Genomic DNA, 20,966 nt, shown 5'->3' on the forward strand with positions numbered 1-20,966 from the left:
AAAAAAAAAAAAAAAAAAAAAAGCGATTTTTCTTTTATTGACTTGTTACAAATATCTGCCTCATTTTATCCTTTATTTTTTAACCTTATGCTTTCTTTTGCTTTAATTTTTATGCAATCAAAGCTATGACTCTTTTTCTTTATGGTCTCTTTATTTGCTTACGTAGAAAGGCCTCCTCTACCCCTAAAATTTTAATAATAGTTTCCTTCATTTCTGTCTAACACTTGGTCTTTTATCTTTAGATCTTTAATCTACCTGGAATTTACTTTTGAGTTTGATATGAGGTAAAGAATTTTTTTTTCCTAATTGGATAACCAGTTATCCTTACATATTTATTGACTAATACACCTTTTCACTTTTGATTGGAAATATTTATTTGATCATATATTAAATTCCCACATACATACACATGCTTGCTTGCTTCTGGAATCTATTTTCTTGGCAATCTTATTGCCAGGGAAATCCACCATGTCATATCTCTACCATATTGTGTCACTTTGCCCAATATATAACCCCCTTTGCTCACTTCTGGTCCTGCACTTCTATTCTTATACATGTTGCTTCCTCTTCTCTACCAGACCACCTGTACTACATACCATTCACCTTGTAAACCCTCTGAGATCTTATTGTGTAGTTATTTAATTACTCAGCTTCTTCTACTTCCTCCCTAACTGACGCCTGGGTCTCCCCAGGAATACCACACACCACTTCCCCTACAACATGCTCTGAGAGGCAGCCACCTCCCACATCACAGGGTTGAGATATGGGGCTGCTTCTGGGTCATCCATTCCACTGCCACCAATTAATAAAACACCTTTCTTCTGTGGTTCATGTCACCCAGCTGTTAAATTTCCAGCTCTCCTTGTTACAACCCTCTGCAGCTTCCTGACCACTTCTTTATTCACTTATTTATTTATTTATTTATTTTTTGAGATGGAGTCCTGCTCCATTGCCCAGGCTGGGGTGCAGTGGCACGATCTCGGCTCACTGCAATCTCCACCTCCAAGGCTCAAGTGATCCTTCTACCTCAGCCTCCTAAATAGCTGGGATTACAGGTGTGCACCACCACACCTGGCTAATTTTTGTATGTTTACAAATTAGATGGGGTTTCATCACATTAGCCAAGCTGGTCTCGAACTCCTGACCTCAAGTGATCCAACTGCCTCAGCCTCCCAAAGTGCTGGGATTACAGGTGTGAGCCACTGTGCCCGACCTTATTTACTTAATACTTTGGATCCTGGTGCCCAGTATTTCTCTCCACCCCAAAGCTGGCTATTATCCTAGATGATTTTAACACCCAAGAGGAAGAACTAACCCATGTTCTGGCTTAGCAGTCATCCAACAACATCCTCCTCTTCCTCAACCACCCTCCTATGGTTGCCTTTTGGACCTTCTTCTCCTCGGGAAGTGCTCAAACTCATTCTCCCAAGCTCTAGTACTACATAGCTAACTGCTTGCTAGATACCTCATAGTCAACATGTCAAAATCAAATTTACTTTTCATGATTCTCACTCTACCTCTCAACCTCTTCATCAATTTCACTTTTATTTTTATTTTTTTTTGAGATAGAGTTTTGCTCCTGTTGCCCAGGCTGGAGTGCAGTGGCACAATCTCGGCTCACCACAACCTCTGCCTCCTGGATTCTCCTGCCTCAGCCTCCGGAGTAGCTGGGATTACAGGCATGCGCCACCATGCCCAGCTAATTTTGTATTTTTAGTAGAGATGGGGTTTCTCCATGTTGGTCAGAGTGGTCTTGAACTCCCAACCTCAGGTGACCCACCTGCCTCAGCCTCCCAAAGTGCTGGAATTACAGGTATGAGCCACCACAACTGGCCAATTTAGCTCTCTTTTTACTCCTTCCCTTCCTCTCCCACTATTTTCCCTATCTTTGTTAATGGCAGCACAAGTGAACAAGAGCTAACATTCAAACCGCTAAGTCAGAAATCTGGGAGTCATCCTCAGCACCCTTTCCCTCCAATCTAACTCCCACTTCCACGCAGCTATCTCCTAAATCTCTCTTCAGTCTTTCTGGTTTTCTCTGCCCTTACAGCCATCAACCCAACTTCAGCCACTATTCTCTCTCATCTAGATCACTGTTGGCAGCCTTTTAACTGGGTTTCCTGCCTCTAATCCCACTCTACAGCAAGCCCCAATGTAGCCAGAGTTTAGTCACATCACTTATCCTGTTGACTGGACTTTACTGGCCTTCTTTGACCTTAGGATAAAGCTCCATTTCTTACCAGGGCTTATTAGGCCATTTCATGCCCTTTGCATCTATCTCCTCTTTAGCTTCAGAACTTGTTGATCCACCCTAGAGTTGTGTACTTCAGCTAGACACCTTGAGTTCCTTGAGTACAGCATGAAGGCTTCTCACCTGTAGGCCTTTTCCATGTGCAGTTCCTTCTATGTGGAATACTATCTTCACCCCCACCAACTTCTACTTTTAGACCTCCTTCAACAGCTCTCTAGGAAAGCCTTTTCAATATGTACCTTCTCCTTTCCCCACCCACACACTTAGGTCGGGTGTTCCTCTTCTGCACTCCCAAAGTACTTTCTGCTTCAGTTATCATAGAAAAATATCAACTCTGTCTGTCTGTATCCCCACTTCCAGGAACTATAAATTCTTTAAGGACGGGCAGTTCAATTTAATATTCCTTGGACCTAGTACTATTGACAATTAAAGTTACTTAATAAATACTACTTGTACTAAGAATAGATGCGAAGAAGGAAGAAATGCTACTGGAACCTGGTAACAATGGGCCAGGGATCAAAATATTCATAACCTGAGTGCTACTGAGTAACTAGATGTTAAAATTTACTACCTATTTGAAGTAATTAATGCTAAGATATGATTAGAGCTTAATCCTGCCACAGGCCAGTAGTTTTCCAAATTGCTAACTGGACTGACAAAGGCATGTATGAGTATGCCACAAGACTGTACAGTGACAGGAGCAAAATTTATGCATACTGGAATTTCTGCTCCACCCCTACAAGCTGTGTAACCCTGGGCATGTTACTTAGCTTCTATGTCTCCGTTCTCAAAGATTGGGATAACACTGACCTCAGAGAGCTGTCATGAAGATGAAAGGGCAATAACATACATCAAGTGCCAGACAATAAATGCTAGTTTCCTTCCGTGTTCTACTTTCCTTTTCCCAATAAGACAGTTTTGCCCGAGCAAACCTCGATTCTCTCATTTGGCCAGAGGAGTCCTGGGGTAGGGTCTCCTATGGCAAAGCCACACTCTGGGAGCACCTTCCCTGAAGGGTGTTTCATGAGCCTCTTATAGGAGACTGAAGGCTTCACTACTGTGAGATGCCATTCTGTATGTGAATAGGCTGACACTTCAACATGTAAAAGGGACACAGCCTTAGAACTCTGAATCTCCCCCAACCTAGGACTGCAGCTCCAGGCAAAACAACAAAGCCACTAATGTGGAATCCTACTTACAACAAAGACAAGGTTGAACAAACAGTACAGTAGTTAAACTGTTCACGTATAACACAGTGTATCTAGTAAGCCATCCTGCTTACCCCTTCAATCCGAAGAGCTTTACAAAAGAAGGGGAAGGCCGCTTAATAGGTGACAAGCTGACAAGCACCCATATGTCCTGCATTTGAGTATACACTTCCACAGGAAGGAGCTCCACACCACACCCAAGCCTAACCAGCTTCAAGATGTGGACACAACAATAGCATACCAAAGTTGGCTGGGGATCAGGGCTGTGTGGCCAGGAAGCTTAAGCAAATGCCATAGCTTAAAACAGGAACAAAGGACAAGAAGAGAGAAGACTGAAGTTCCTGACCCAATAATGGGTTTTATTCATTACAACCAGGAATAGAGAAGAAAATATAATTCATTTTGGTATTACAATAGACTGTAAACATGTAAAACTTGAGACAGCTCACACCACAGAAAACTCTTCAAACATACACCTCTCTGACCCCTACAGACCCAACCTTCTTTCTTCCACTGACTTTGTTGTCACTGGCTCCACAAAGGTTGTGGAACCTCCTGAGGATGATGCAAATTGATTCTATTTTATCACTTATTTTCAGGGCCAGGAGAAGAAATTTAGGAAACTGCAGAAACATAAGAGTGACCCCTTTCTTTTGTTTTTGTTTGTTTATTTGTTTGTTTGCTTTTTTTGAGAACAAGGTTTGGCTCTGTTGTCCAGGCTGGAGTGCAATGACACGATCTCGGCTAACTACAACCTCCACCTCCTGAGCTCAAGCCATCCTCCTACCTCAGCCTCCAGAGTAGCTGGGACTACAGGCATGAGACACCATGCCCAGTTTTATTTTTTAAAAGAAGTACTGGTAAGGCAGTAAAACTCCTTTCCCTCTACATAATCAACAGGAAAGGGATTGAGGCTTATGCCTTTAACAGGCTAAGAAACAGACAACATGCTCTAGCATGAGATTGTTAAAAACAAACAAACAACAACAAATCAACAGGAATCCATTGTCAAAAACCTTCCAATGCTATGCTTCTTGCTTCTGTTTGGAGGTAAGGAACTGGGGTAGAAGGAAATGGAAGGAAGGGCATCTCTGGGGCTCGGACTTTTAATTTTTATTGTTTTATTTTTAAAATCACCAAGTTCTTCCCACTATTATACCCTCCTTCAAAGACTGAAAAAATGTAACTATTTTCTTGTTATCCTTAGAAATGTCTGGAAGGTAGGCAGAGTTTGAAAAAAAAAAAAAGAAGGAAGTAGCAGCAACAGCTTAGAAATTAGGCAATTAGTCTAAAGGCACATAGTTAAGGGGTTAATAAACACTTTCTTGGCTGACTCCTGAATAAATCATGTTCCAGACCCTGAGTCCTCCAACATATACTATGTTCAAACAGAATATCCAAGGCAGGGGAATACCTACAGCTCATGGAAATAAAACTCAAATTTTTTTATAAACCAGGTCTAGGCTACCCACATACACCTTGATCAAGTTTAGCTTCTTGGACTCAGTACTATCCAGGGATAGTGGAAAAGTACCATGCTTCAGGTAATAAATGGTGGCTCACACCTCTAATCTCAGCTCTCTGGGAGGTCGAGGCAAGAGGATCGCTTGAAGCCGGGGGGTTCAAGACCAGCCTGGGCAATATACTAAGACCCCCATCTCTACAAAATGTAAAAAATAAAAAAAATTAGCTGAGTGCAGTGGCACGCGCCTGTAGTCCTAGCTACTCATGAGTGAGGCGGGAAGATTGCTTGAGTCCTGGAGTTCGAGGTTGCAGTAAGCCATGATGACGCCACTGCACTCCAGTCTGAATGACAGAGAAAGACCTGTTTCTTAAAAAAAAAAAAAAGAAAAAAAAAGAAAGAAAGAAAGAAAAGAAAAGAAAAAAACGGGGCTGTGAGAAGGGAGGCTGGTGGAAGACTGCGGGCCAAGCTAATCTAGGCCCTGGGATTCAAAATCAAATACAACACTTATTTTGCCCTTCAACTAAAAACTGTGCTTCTGCTATCACCTTCTTTCTAATGACAATTTATTCATCACTGTATTTCTCCTATGTATCCCTCTGTTCTCCACATACCCCTTCACAAGAAAAGTAATTCTACTACAAAACCTTCTTTCCATGTTGTTTTCTTCCTCTTTGCTTTTAAAACAATAAACTTAGTGGCGACCATGCCTTTGGCAGGAGTTTGCCTTGTCTTTGGCATGGGAAAGGTTAAAGTATACTTAGCCACTAGCCTAATTAAAGTGGAGAGAACTAGTCAGCATTATTCTTTCTCCCCAGCCCAGCTGCCTGACCTTATCTGTTTCCCTCCTACCTGCAATCCCAACGCATCTCCCACTGTGTGCTGAGTTAAGAGCAGCACAAGTTGGGATCACACAATAAGCAGCACAGTGTGATTATCCTTTGCCCAGAATCACACTTACACTCCAAATTGGAAACCTGAAAGGAAAGGTAATCCTCAATGAAAACCTGCAAATCATATCTTTCTGATGATCTTCTCAGACCTGTAATCCCAACACTTTGGGTGGCTGAAGCAGGCAGACTGGGTGAGCCCAGGGGTTTGAGATCAGCTGGGGCAACATGGTGGGACTCCATCTCTACAAAAATTAGCTGTGCACCTGGAGTCCAAGCTACTCAGGAGGCTGAGAGGGGAGAACAGCTTGAGCCTCAGAGGTTGAGGCTGCAGTGGGCTGTGTTTGTGCCACTGCACTCCAGCCTGGGTGACAAAACAAGACCCTGTCTCTAAAAGAAAAAAAGAAAAGAAAGAAAACAAAACCCAAACCCATAAAGCCTTCTTACAAATATTTACACAAAGTAGCTCTTTAACGTTAATATATTCTACAAATAATAATTACATATCTACAACGTTCCAGATATAGAAGAAAAGGCCAAAGAAGGTATTTTAGGAGAGCCAGATTATACTGAACTATGCCACTTATTAACCCAGTCACTTCTTTCATATCTGAAGATGAGCAAATCAAATACTGATAAAAGCTGTAGAAGGATACAGATTCTCATATAATCATCTTCCATTCCAGAATAAAAGGGCTGGAGAAGGGAGGGAGGATTATTCTGTTCAAGGACAATGGCATCCTCAGCAACTCATAGAGATGTGCAGGTGAACATCAGACCAGGATGGGAACCTTATAATATCTATGATGTACTATGGCTTCTATCAACCAGTTTCAGGAAAAGCAAAGAAGAATGGCCAGTTGCAGTGGCTCACACCTATAATCCTGAAGTGGGCAGATCACATGAGGCCAGAAGTTCGAGAGCAGCCTGGCCAACGTGGTGAAACCCCGTTGCTACTAAACTCCATCTCTACTAACAAATAAAAAATTAGCCAGGCATGGTGGTGGGCGCTTGTAATCCCAGCTACTTGGGAGGCTGAGGCAGGATAATCGCTTGAACCCAGGAGGTGGAGCTTGCAGTGAGTCAAAATCACGCCACTGCATTCCAGCCTGGGCAACAGAGCAAGACTCCATCTCAAAAAAAAAAAAAATGCAGTCAAATGGCAGAATCAGACTTAGCCACTTTACTTGGAAAAATCTGGGTTTTATCAGCTCCATCAAGCACCATGCTCCACACCATGCTTATTAAGTGTCTGGAGCAACATTAGATGGGTGCCATTCCAAATTCCAAATGATCACATCTTTGCTTTGCAAACAGGATGTGGCTTAATAATCACACAGGGAACTAGATTCATTCAAGTATCTAGTTCCTAAAACGAGTCTATTTAACAGGTTCAACAACATGCAACACACACCCTCCAATTGGTAGAAGCACCTCTCAATGACAAAGAAAGGTGGCAAATACTAAACACCTTCACAGACCATTTAGCAACTGGTGGGACTAACCCTTGAAGGTGAATTCCAAATAGAACTGAACCTCAAGACCAGACTTGTTTTTCAGAAAAGGGAGTATGAATTCTTAGTTTCAGGTTTAGATCAAAACCAGAAGTTGTATTGCTTAATGAAAAACACTGGGTCGGCCAGGGTGGCTCATTCCACCCTGTAATCCCAGGACTTTGGTAGGCCAAGGCAAGGGGATCACTTGAGCTCAGGAACTGGAGACCAGCTTGGGCAACATGGTGAAACCCTGTCTACAAAAAACACAAAAATTAGCCAGGTGTGGTGGCATGCTCCTGTGGTTCCCAGCTACTCAAGGGGCTGAGGTGGGAGGATCACTTGAGACCGGGAGGCAGAGGTTGCAGTGAGCCAAGATTGTGTCACTGCACTCCAGCTAAGCAAGACTGTCTCAAAAAAACACAAACAAACAAACAAAACCCACTGGCCCAGAACCTACAATTAAGTTTTTTGGAGGAAGAAGATGGAAATCTGTTAGTTAAGATTTAACCTGCATATGTTGCCTTCTTTACTAAAATCAGACTCATAAAGGAACGTATTCTGGCTTCAGCCTTGTTGGTACTGCTTTCCCTCTATTTGCTTCCCATGTTATTGCTTCATCCTTGTTTGTGCAGAACTAGGATTTTAGCTTAAAGTCACCTAAAAGCCTCCACAGGAAACTATGTTCTAAAGGGAAGACTCCATGGGAAGAACAACAGAGAAAGAAGTTACTTTTAAGTCTTTAGTAATGTTCACCCAACCCAGTCTTCATTTTCTCTCAAAGGACAAGAACCCTCAACTAATAAAGCAAATGAACTTACAGGAAGGTAATATATGGAAATAAACATCTTATTGAATTTACCTGGCTCTAAATCTCTTTCGTTAGGGAATTTATAGTATTTCATTGTCTTACAATCTCTCCATTTCTATCTACTTGATTAAACTATGGTACTATAGGAATGGAGGTGAAGGCCTAATTTAGAAGTATAGGAATTAGGCAAGGTGCGGTGGCTCATGCCCATAATCCCAGCACTTTGGGAGGCCAAAGCGGGTGGATCACTTGAGGCCAGGAGTTCGAGACCAGCCTGGCCAACATGGTGAAACCCCATCTCTACTAAAAATATAAAAATTAGCTGGGCGTGGTGGCGAACACCTGTAGTCCCAGCTAGATGGGAGGCTGACACAGGAGAATCGTTTGAACCCAAGAGGCGGAGGTTGCAGTGAGCCGAAATCATATCACTGCACTCAGCCTCAGTGTATGCTGAGTGATAAAGCAAGACTCCATCTCAAAAGAAAAAAAAAAAAGGCTGGGCGCGGTGGCTCAAGCCTGTAATCTAAAAAAAAAAAAAAGGAAAGGAACTATTCTCATGGAGACAGGCGGATCACGAGGTCAGGAGATCGAGACCATCCTGGCTAACACGGTGAAACCCCGTCCCTAAAAAAAATACAAAAAAACTAGCCGGGCAAGATCTGGCCACTGCACTCCAGCCTGGGCAACAGAGCGAGACTCTGTCTCAAAAAAAAAAAAAAAGGAAAGGAACTATTCTCATGTATACAGTACTAGTAAACAACCTACAAAGCTTTTGAGCATCTTATAATTCACTGTGTACCGCTGTTTCATATTTTCATGTTTCCGCAATTGAACTATAGAGTCTAGGGCTAGGTCTTAAGACTTTTCTTGTAACCTTCAGAGTGCCCAGCACTGCGACTGACACATACCAGTTAGAAGGATCTTTTTTTTCCCATAAACCAGGCTCAAACTCTTCTATAACCAAAATCAACATATTCTGAGTGCCAATCTTGTGTAAGGCACTCTATTATTTGTCATTCACGATTCAGAGGAAAATGTGATCTACCACACTCAAGAGCAGGCCTCTTATCCTCTCCAGCTTAACGCATTTTACCAGTTAAGGACTACTCTGATGCTGAGATTGTACTTCTTTCCCTAAATCAAATGTCGTGTGTTTAATTAAATGCTTTTAATTCTATATATCAAATGATAATTTTTGTGAAAGTAATTTAAACACACTTGAAACATCATATAAAATATTACTATATGACTCAACTGTAAATGTGGCTCCCACCCCCATAACATCTATACAATATAACCAAAGAGCTAGATTCCAGAAGAGTATCAAGAAACTTCTAAATTTTGAACCCATGCAGCAGAATTGTATTCCTTTACATTGTTGACTCGACTTATACATGGTGCTGTGGAATAATTATCCTCAAATGCAATTTTCAGTACTGATTACAAAGCTGCCTTAAAGAAAACTGTTGGCCCTTTCCATTTTATATTAAACCAATGTCTAAAGTGCTCTTGACTCTTCAACCCCTTATTTTCCCCACCCTCATCCCTCCTCAATCCCCAGAACCCAGTCTCACATCCACTAGACCTGAAATTTGAGCTCAATCATAACTCTTGTGTGCCTCTGCTCAAGCCCTTCTTCCTGCCTGGAATACCCTCTTTTCAGTCCCGGCTAATTACATCTACCACCCCATTCCAAGTAGCCGCTGGAAACTCACTTCCTTATGTTCTATGACTTCTTTCACAGTTTGTACTTGTTTTTTTTTGGGGGGGGGGTGTTTTTTTGAGACGGAGTCTCGCTCTGCTGCTCAAGCTGGAGTGCAGTGGTGCGATCTCGGCTCACGACAACCTCTACCTCCTGGGTTCAAGCGATTCTCCCGCCTTAGCACCCTGAGTGGCTGGGACTACAGGCGCGCACCACCACGCCCGGTTATTTTTTTTGTATTTTTGGTAGAGACGTGGTTTCACTGTGTTGGTCAGGCTGGTCTCGAACTCCTGACCTCGTGATTCGCCCGCCAACCTCGTGATTCGCCCGCCAAACATTCTATGTGCCAGACACTTGTATGTAACCTTGCATAGTTCTTGTATTATGTCTCCCCAATTTTGAGTGTTTTCTCTGGTCTCCTCTACCCAGCCCTTGGCCACAGCTTCACTAGGACCCTGGACAGCTTGAACACGATTGGAAGGATCACCTAAGATTTTTGCTGGCACAGTATTTTCCATAAATTAATCTCCTGATTGAACCGCAGTCCTATAGTAGTTATCTTTGGATGTAAACCTAATAAAGCTCAAGGAGGAAGTGGAGTGCTTGTGATCAGAGGGCTGGGCAAAAGCCCAGAGGGCGTCTCTGTAGCCCTGGGGGAGCTGTCCCTAGGCAGGCTCTCTCAGGGCCCAGGAACAGGGCGGGACAAGTTCGACTGACCTGTGCGGTAAGGACGGTGCCAAGACCCGGAACCGAAAAGCAGGTCACGATAGCGCTGGAAGGCCTCGTCGAGGACTGAGCAGCCAGGCTGCGCGGCGGAGCTGACATCGTACTGGAATTGAAAGTTGTTCGGGTAAAGGACGTAGCGCTGGTCGGAGGTTTGGATGTTCTGAGGCCAGGGCCAGAGGGCGGTCGCCCGTCCTGCGAACGCTGCCGCCAGCAGCAGCGAAAACCAAAGCCTGGAGCTTGCCATGGCCTGCCGGTCTCCCCTCTCGGAGAGGCCTGGCCACGTGAGACCCTGGTCAGGTGAGCGGCGCCCGCGTGACTATCGGCGAATCACGTGACCAGAGGCGGCTCTGCGCCTGCGACCCCGGGAGGACCCACTCCCTGCCCTTTCACTTCCGACCTGGAAGTGAGGCTCCTGCTGCGTGCAGTGGGTTGTGCTGGGCGTCGGCAACTGCTCGGCTCCCCGGCTGACTGTCGGGCCCAGTAGAACAGTAAATAACCGGCCGTGCCGGCTCTGATGGAACTACACAGCTCACCCAACTCGAGAAGCATGGGATGGGGAGGCGAGGACGCAGGGCGAGCTGGAAAAGAAAGTTTCCCAGATGGCTGCAGGGTGAATCTTGAATGTTGTGATGGAGCTCGCCAGGCCTACTGGGAGTTAAAGGACTTCCCAGGCTGAAGTAAGTTCAGCAGCAGAAAAACGGAGGATTAAAACCACAAGTCGTTGTGATGTGAAATTTCGTGGGGCAAGAAAGGGCCGGAAGTAGGTTGTCTGCACGGCTCTGCTAGAGAGGGGATCACAAGATCACAAAAATGTGATCTACTTGTGACTGGAAAAAATGTGTACTTTCAGAGCCATCTCGAGGCATTCCATTGCCTCCGATATGAGCTCTTCCCTTCAAGATTGACTATAAATCTCTTAGTTAGCAACTCACATCCCCTTTACCCAGACAAAACCCCACATACCCGGTGTGTATTTACTGAAAGCAGTAAGATATTGCTGGGCCTTTGGGTGCAAGATGGAGAGTGCTCAGAGATAATGACAGGGGCCTGGTCCTGCAGGGCCTTACATAGGAAGTCGAGGAATTTATTCTCTGAGCAATTGAAAATCATCCCGAAAGATCTGCATTTTAGAAATATCATGTTGAATAGTTGCATAAAAAACCAGTTAGGAGGCCCCTTTTTATTGGAGGTAGAGAATAAGGAGAGACTGAACTACAGAAGTCGGGAAGGAAGAGCGCTGTAGATCCAAGAAATAGTGGGTATCCAGTAGAGAGGCCTGAGAAGTGATCAAGGAGAATTCCACAGTTACCAGAGACCCTGTCTTCCGTGTTCACCACTATATTACCAGAACATAATACAAATAATGCTATTGTTATTGGGTGGCACTATTTAGTTAGTAGGTACTTTTTTAAATTTTAAAATTTAGTTTTAGTATTAAAATACATGTAAAGATCAGGAAAATGAACTTTTAAAATTAAGGGCTTTCACTGGGCATGATAACACATCCCTGTAGTCCCAGCTACTCCCAGCTATTCAGGAGGCTAAGGCGGGAGGATCACTTGAACCGAGGAGTTCAAGTTTAGTGTGGGCAATATAGTGAAACCTTTTCTCAAAAACAAATAAAGGGCAACTGAAATTGAAATCATGATAATTTATATTCAGCTCGTAGGTACCTAATTGCTAGTTATACATACATGGCTTTGATGGGAAATCAAAGAAACATTCTGACAATACAGAAATTCATCAAGCAATTTGTCTTTGACAGTTGATTATTCAAGAACAGAGCTTGTAGCAAAAAAAGCAGAAATTAGATCCCACAGTCATCAGGTTCAGATTCTAAGGTATGCATTCTTACACTAATTTCTTCTTTGCTCAAATCTTAATTTTCATCAGCATTAGTAAGTGTCTGGGTACTCTGCCAGTCAGGAGAGATGTTACCAAAGGTACAAAGGAAAAGGATTTGAAAAGTATTGTCAGAAGAGGCAAGTTCATAATCAGACCCACAGGATCAATAATTTGGGGGAGTGTTTAGAGCAGTTTCAAGGATGACAGCAGTAGATCAAAGTAGAATTTCAGGACTGAGCATATGCCAAGGCACCCTTTTATGTGATATTCAACCTATACCAGAAGGGAGGAGTCATTTAAAAGAGTTACACAAGATGAAAGAGCTAGATCCAAATAAAGACATTGTAAAAATTACTAATGGGGCCGAGCATGGTGGATTACAGAGATTCAGTTATTTAATTATTATCTGAAAGAGCTCTTTTAGACTTAACCAGATTTTTAAATCAAATATTCTTATGCATACATAAAAGTAAGTTACACAAGATAAATTTGCTGATCTTCCAAAATATCACCCCTTACTATACACTAGAGTAGGGTTTTGGCAAAATGGCAGACAAATAGATGGAATGGAATAGAGGGTCCAGGAAAAGAGCCATTTGATTATTACTCGATTTCAACAAAGACACCAATTTAATTTAGTGGGGAAAGCAAGTTATTTTCAATAAAAGGTGATAAAGAAAATAGATACCCCTATGTGGGGAAAATGAACTATGATCCCCTACCTCACAGCATACACAAACTTAATTAAAAACGGATCACAGGCTGGGGATGGTGGCTCACACCTGCAATTCCAGCACTGTGGGAGGCCAAGATGGGAGGATCACTTGAGCCCAGGAGTTCAAGACCAGCATGGATAATACAAAGAAACCTCATTTCTCTTTTTCTTTTTTTTTTGAGATGGGGGTGGTTAATGGGTACCAAAAAAGTAGACTGAATAAGACGTACTATTCAAGAGCACAACAGGGTGACTATAGTCAATAATAGTTGTATATTTTAAAAGAACTTGAAAGAGTGTAACTGGATTGTTTACAACTCAAAGGATAAATGATTGAGGGTATGGATAACCCCATTCTCCATGATGTGCTTATTTCACATTGAACGCCTATATCAAAACATCTCATGTACCCCATAAATATATGTACCTACTATGTACCACAGAAACTTAAAATTAAAATTAGACCGGGCATGGTAGCTCATGCCTGTAATGCCAGCACTTTGGGAGGCTGAGGTGGGTGAATCACTTGAGGTCAGAAGTTTGAGACCAGCCTGGCCAACACGGTCAAACTCCATCTCTACTAAAAATACAAAAATTAGCATGGTGGCAGGCACCTGTAATCCCAGCTACTTGGGAGGCTGAGGCAGGAGGGTCACTTGAACCCGGGAGGTGGAGGTTGCAGTGAGCCAAGATCACGCTACTGCACTCCAGCCTGGGTGGAGGTTCTATCTCAAAAAAAAAACCTAAATTTAAATTTAAAAAATGAATAAACAGTTTTTAACAATATGAACTATTTAAATTAGTGTATATACAACATTGCCATCAATTTTGACAGTAAATGAATATCGAAAATAACAAAGTATATAATATTTGATTGTTTATTTTTTCTTTATTAAAGGCAGCTTGTTAAATGAATAAAAACATGATTTAATTTTCATATCTATATCTTCTAATAAAATCAATTTACATATCAGAAAAATAATTCACTGTCAGACAATGTGCCCAGGTTTTTGGCTTATAAATTAGGGGATCAGAAAGCAGGAAATAAATAATTTGCCTCAGGAAGTCTTTTACAATGGAGGTGAACTTTGAATTGACTCCCAAAGCATGAGTTAGCCAGGCAGGGAAGGGGAGCATAGGCAAAGCACAGAGGTGTGAAAAAGGATGACGTATGAACAAAGAGTTTATGGGGCTAGCAAAAGAAAATGTGCCACAATTACCTCACTTCCTGGTCCTCTACCATACTCTCTTCTCTCTGCAGTACCTTTCCCACTTCCCAATCCCTCCGCCTACTTGAAGGTCTAAACTTATATTTTACCATCCTGGAAATCTCTGACTTCTCAAATCTGGCTAAGATCCCCCTCTGTGATCCCATAACTCTCTGAGTTAATCTCATGTATCTCAAAGTACAGTTGACCCTTGAACAACATGGGTTTGAACTGCCCTGGTCCATCTATACACAGATACTGTGTAGCCAAAGGCAGATGGAAAACACAGTGTTCTTGGGATGCAAACCCCATAGGTATGGAGGACCATCTGCAGGACTTGAGTATGTGCTGAGTATATGCGGATTTTGGTATTCTTGGAAGGTTGGGGACATGGGGGAGGCGGGTCCTGGAACCAATCCCTTGAGTATATCGGGGTATGGCTCTATTGTTATTGTTTGTCCATTTGTCTGTCTGTTCCACTATAGTAAAAGCTCCTGCAATCTCAAACTCCTGGGCTCAAGGGATCCTCCCATATCAGCCTCCCAAGTAGGTGGGACTACAGGCACATGCTACCATGCCAAGCTAATTTTTAAAGTTTTTGTAGAGCTGGGTCTCCCTGTGTTGCCCAGGCTGGTCTCAAACTCCTGGGCTCAAGTGATCCTCCTGCCTCTGGCTTCCAAAGTGCTGCGATTATAGGTACGCCACTGGCCCAGCCATCCTGACACTCTTTAAACCCATTCCATTTCACATGCCTCTGCCTCTGCTTTACCCTGTTGCCTCCAAGCTCTTTCCTTCCTATCTCTAAATTTACAAAACTCTATGCAATTTATCAGTACTGAACATATACAATTTTATGTAGGGTTTCTAAAAATGTGTCCAGGGCCCAGTGTGGTGGCTTATGACTGTAATACCAGCACTTTGGGAGGCCAAGGCAGGGGGATTACTTGAGCCCAGGAGTTCGAGACCAACCTGGGCAACAGAGGGAGACCCCATCTCTACCTCTACCCAAAAGAAAATGTTGTGTCCAGTTTCTTTTTTAGCCCAATCCCCTCCTGTCTTCAAGTCTTATAATTATCCCAGTTATTCAGGTTTACTCACTAAGTCTCAGCTGACTTTCCTAAAACTAGACATACACCCCTTGCAATAACTGACTTTGTCCTATATCCATCCAATCCGAGGCTATAAATAGACCTTTCTTTTCTTTTCTTGTTTGTAGAGACTTGCTGTACTTTTTAAAGATCTTGCTATATTGCCCAGACTGGTCTTGAACTCCTAGCCTCAAGCAATCCTCCCTCTTGGCCTCCCAAAGCGTTGGGATGACAGTTGTGAGCCACCACACCCAGCCAGACTTTTATTTATGGCCTGAATTTTTTACAAAGGTTTTTTGTGTGTGTCATAAAACTAGAAAAACTAGAGCCCCAAGGGAACTTTCGACGGCTCTGAGCTAAAGGAGTGACAGTGGAAAGGAAGCTGTGGGACAAATGCAATAATATTTCAGACACGGAATAATGGAACTCAGCAACTAACTGGGTGCTGGGGGAATGCAGACAAAGGAAAGGGGAGAGGAAAAGATGTGAGCGTGTACCAGCTTGGAAAGGAAAAGAGCATGACTTTAGTTATTCATTTAACGAGTATTTCTTTTTTCTTTCCTTTCTTTCTTTTTTTTTTTTTGACGGGATCTCTGTTGCCCTGACTGGAGTGTGCAGTGGCACCATCACAGCTCACTACATTTCCCCAGGGAATTATGGTACACTGGCTCAGTATAAATGGAAGAGCAGATATTGGGAAAAGAGGATGAGCTCTGAGACATGCTGTTTTGAGGGATTTTTTTTTTTTTTTTTTTTTGGAGATGGAGTCTTGCTCTGTCGCCCAAGCTGGAGTGCAGTGGCACAACCTTGGCTTACTGCAACCTCCACCTCTCAGGTTCAAGTGATTCTCTTGTCTCAGCCTCCCAAGTAGCCAGGATTACAGGTGCATGCCGCCACACCTGGCTAATTTTTGTATTTTTAGTAGACGTGGGGTTTCACCACGTTGGCCGAGCTGGTCTCGAACTCCTGATCTCAGGTGATCCACCTGCCTCGGCCTCCCAGGGTGCTGGGCTTGCAGGCATGAGCCACTGCCCCCAACCTGTTTTGAGGGATTTTAACAGACAATTAGGATGTCCAGCAGAGCTGAGACTGGTGGCTCACCAGAGAGCTTTAAGAGTCATCTGCACAGAGATAATGGTTGAAATCATGAAAGTGCATGATATAGTCAAGGGAAAACGGGAAAAGGGAAAGATAGCTAACAATTAGAGGTGAAGACGAGAGAGGTTTGTCTCGTCTTTACTTGTGGAACCCAGACTATGGAATTACAGTGGAGGGATTAACTCTGACTGGGAGAATCAGAAAAATCTTGATTTGCTAGTGGCTAGTAGAGTAGACTCTGATGATAGCCACCATCATCAGAGGTGATGTTGATGAGGGGAAAGGCAAGAAAGGACCTTTTCAAGGTCTCCTCAATTCAGCCTCTACATCAGGGGTCCCCAGCCCCCAGGCCACAGACTGGTACTGGTCTGTGGTCTGTTAGGAACTGAGCCTCATGGCAGGAGGTGATCAGAGGACCAGCGGGCATTACTGCTTGAGCTCCACCTCCTGTCAGATCAGAAGCACCATTAGATTCTTATGAGAGTAGGAATCCTATTGTGAACTGCATATGTGAGGGATCTAGGTTGCACTAGATTTTCCTTATGAGAATCTAATGCCTGATGATCTGAGGTGGAACAGTTTCATCCCGAAACCATCCCAACTCATTTTCCCCCTCCCCACCACCTCCCCGCCCATTCCACGAAAAACTGTCTTCCACAAAACCAGTTTCTGGTACCAAGAAAGTTGGGTTCCACTGCTCTACACTACTGTCAGAGTTTTATTTGTCTAAATTGTATTTCTGATCAAGTCATCTTCCTTCTCCAGAACTGTTAATGGCTATGGAATGCTATCAGGATTAAATCCACTGTTATGATCAGGGCCTTTTGCTTGCAAGGGATAAAGACTTATGTTATTTCAGAAAAACAGAAGTTTATGAAAGGGATATACAGAGCAAACCCAGAAAAGCACAAAACCAAATTTCAAAAAGAGCAGAAATCAAGGGCCTGGCTACTCTCTCATCTCCCTCTCTTTCTCAGTGTTCTTCTACTCCTCTCAGTATATCTGATCAGTTTTCCTCTTTGCTTGTCAGCTACTTCAACTGCCTTATAACCTGTATTTCCTCCTGACTGGAATGTTGCACAAGACACGTAATGGCCACCTCAGCCCTACTCCATCTAATGTTCCAGCTCTAGGACCCTCTCATTCTCCCGTCTATGCCAGTGGTGATCCTACTGTCCTGCAAAGCTCTGTGCAAATCAAGATTGTTCTGATTCTCCCAGTCAGAGTTAACCCCTCCATTGTAATTCCATAGTCTGGGTTCCACAAGTACAGCTCTTACCACAGCCAAACTCATGTTATGATTATTTATGCATGTTCAACACTCCCGTGTATCTTGGAAGGCATATGGCATATCTTAGCTCTTTTGTGGGTAAGGCATAGGATGGCAGGGAGATTCCCTGTATATCCTTTTGTGTGTTTTGTATTTTGTACCATGTAATATGTTCCCCCATAACATTTTTTAGTTTTTAAAAAAAATTTGTGTCATTTCCTTTAATTCTTACAATAATGCCACGAGGAATGTATTGTTAATATCTCCTTTACCATGGGAGCTGTTTGATTAGGGCTCTTCCCACTTTAAGCTTATATCAAGGTTGGTTAAACTCATGGAAAAACATCAGAAGTCCTATCCAGGGTTAGACCAATAGTCCAGGGCCTCCGATATTGGGATTTTTAGATCAAAATTGGACAAATTTGTAGGGATATGATAGCTATATGTGGTTTAAGGCCCGTTCAGTGGGGACTCCTTCTGCCTAGACTACATCTGCCTGCCCCAGGCATCCTGAGAGTTGCATTGGACTAGGATTATCTTGAGTCTAACCTGGCCCCTTAGGCCTCATTCCTAAAGAGTTGATGGTGATACATTTTATGGCACAGCTGCTCATGTTGACCAAATCCGCAAAAATAATCCGAAATCCCCTGAAGGGAGGTGGGACAATGATGAAATGGAGTATATAAATCCTTTACAGAAAGGGATTCAGGTCTTATGTTATTCTGCACTGGAATTTCCCAGTGGGCTTTGCTCACTCCTTGCCTTCTTCCCATTCTCTTCCTGCTTGAGTCCTCCATATCTTATTTTCCTTCCTTGACTAATAGCCAGGCTATACCCTCCAGGAACCCCAGAGCGCAGATCCCTGTAACATTTCTGTCCTGTGGCCGTCCACTAACATTTGGCTTCATAAAATGTTAGTGACATATTACTGTGATACAGGTTTCCAAAACACACAATTTGCTGATGCTAGGAGTGGACTCTTCGGTGGTGAGAGCACAGTCTAAATGTCTTACCTCTGTTTGGAGTGCCCTTTGGATCTTTCTCTTAGATTCCTTTCTTTTTTTTTTTTTGGAGTTGGAGTCTCACTCTGTTGTCCAGGCTAGAGTGGATGATCTTGAGTCATTGCAGCCTCCGCATCCTGGGTTCAAGTGATTCTTGTGCCTCAACCTCCCGAGTAGCTGGAATTACAGGCACATGCTACCAAGCCTGGCTAGTTTTTGTATTTTTAGTAGAGATGGGGTTTCACCATGTTGGCCAGACTGGTCTCGAACTCCCAACCTCAGGTGAGGAAACTGAGAACCAGCGAGGTGAAGTGCTGTTCTTCAAGAGTGAGGATAGAATCCTATTCATTAGGCCGGGCGCGGTGGCTCAAGCCTGTAATCTCAGCACTTTGGGAGGCCGAGACGGGCGGATCACGAGGTCAGGAGATCGAGATCATCCCGGCTAACACGGTGAAACCCCGTCTCTACTAAAAAATACAAAAAATTAGCCGGGCGAGGTGGCGGGCGCCTGTAGTCCCAGCTACGCAGGAGGCTGAGGCAGGAGAGTGGCGTGAACCCGGGAGGTGGAGCTTGTAGTGAGCCGAGATCTGGCCACTGCACTCCAACCTGGGCAACAGAGCGAGACTCCGTCTCAAAAAAAAAAAAAAAAGAATCCTATTCATTGTGATACTTCCAGCACCTAGCACAGTGCCAGGTGCCTAGTGGGTGCTCAATAAATATTTGTCAAATGTAAAAATTTATTACTTATTGTACATAGTATACTGCTTTGCATGCCAATACATTTTTAAATTGAAATTATTTGACCAAGGTCGAATGCAGCCAAAGGGTGGCAGGGCTGGAAACAGACCACAGATATGTGGCCATCCTGAAAAGGGCTCTCATTACCACACTGGAACTGTGCCTCTGGAAATGCCTACAATCATCTAGCTCCCTTGAGTCTGGGTTTTTTTTTTTTTTGATGGAGTCTTGCTCTGTTGCCCAGGCTGGAGTAGAGTGGCGTGATCTTGGCTCATTGCAATGCCATGTTGCCCAGGCTGCAGTGCAGTGGCACAATCACAGCTCACTGCAGCCTCAACCTCCTGGGCTCAAGTGATCCTCCCATCTAGGCCTCCCAAATAACTGGGACCAAAGGTGCACAGCACCACACCCAGCTAATTTTTTTTTTTTTTAATTTTTAGTAGAGATGAGGTCTCATTATGTTGCCCAGGCTGGCCCCCTTAACGTTGAATGTAGTTTAATAATGGAGATTTCTGTGCCTACATCCTTTTCTTAGCCCACTGCCTTATCCTAGAAAGGAATGATAATTGGATTTGAATGTGCATGGCCAACTTTCAATTAACCCTAGAACTAGAAAGAAGCAATGATGCGAATAATCCAAGAGTCACTGTGTTTGGCCAGTGCTGTTCCTACCTGGTAGTAGCTGACTGACTTATTTTCCTAAAGAAAGTTTGCTTAGGAGAGTATTAAAAATCCATTAACCTTCCTTGAGTTTACATTAGCCAGACAGTGGCAGGAGGCCAGGGGAAGGACAAAGCATTGTTCAGAGCCAATAAGTGAACATACAAGTAACTATGAAGTAATTATAGCTCTAACCATGAAGACAAAGGTCAAAGAAAGAGTGATTCTTCCCATTATGATAAACGATGTTATGTAATGTAAGAATGTTAGAATGTTCCAAAAATGAAAAAGATTCTTTGCATTCTAGGTACAAAAGGTTAAATACTTGATGTTCTTGTCAGAGATCTTTTAGTTGCAAAGAAGAGATCCCCCACTAGCTCAAGAGTGAGGAGTTTATCATCTTTACAAGCACCTAGAAGTAAACTAAGTATAGCCATGGTCAAATGGGCGAGAATGCCTTATTAGGAACCAAAGCTACCCCTTGGTCTCTCAGGACCCACCCTTCTCTCATCCCTTTTCCTGCATCTGCTTCATTCTCCTGTTATTTCCAATTCATTCTCTTAGTGTTCCAGTGTTCCAAAAGAGAAAATGTGATTGGCCCAGCTAGGAAGAGATGTCATTCTTGAGCCAAACATTAAAGATGCATACTATAGTCTGGGTGTGATGGCTCACGCCGATAATCCCAGCACTTTGGGAGGCCGAGGCGGGTGGATCACTTGAGGTCAGGAGTTTGAGAGCGGCTTGGCCAACATGGTGAAACCCCATCTGTACTAAAAAAAAAAATACAAAAATTAGCCAGA

General features: G+C 43.3%; 1 protein-coding gene across 2 annotated transcripts in view; it reads right to left on the reverse strand.

Annotated features, from left to right (window-relative positions):
* The window catches only part of HEXA (hexosaminidase A (alpha polypeptide)), a 34,637-nt gene extending 22,698 nt beyond the window's left edge, over positions 1-11,939 (reverse strand). For both annotated transcript variants that reach the window (XM_011953826.1, XM_011953825.1), the window contains exon 1: positions 10,535-11,939. In XM_011953826.1, coding sequence (XP_011809216.1) covers positions 10,535-10,787 — 253 coding nt within the window. In that variant the 5' untranslated portion in view covers positions 10,788-11,939. The remainder of the gene's footprint in view (positions 1-10,534) is intronic.
* Positions 11,940-20,966: the final 9,027 nt, after the last annotated feature.

The sequence above is a fragment of the Colobus angolensis genome, unplaced genomic scaffold, assembly GCF_000951035.1.
Source record: "Colobus angolensis palliatus isolate OR3802 unplaced genomic scaffold, Cang.pa_1.0 Scaffold372, whole genome shotgun sequence".
Classification (NCBI taxonomy): Eukaryota; Metazoa; Chordata; class Mammalia; order Primates; family Cercopithecidae; genus Colobus; species Colobus angolensis.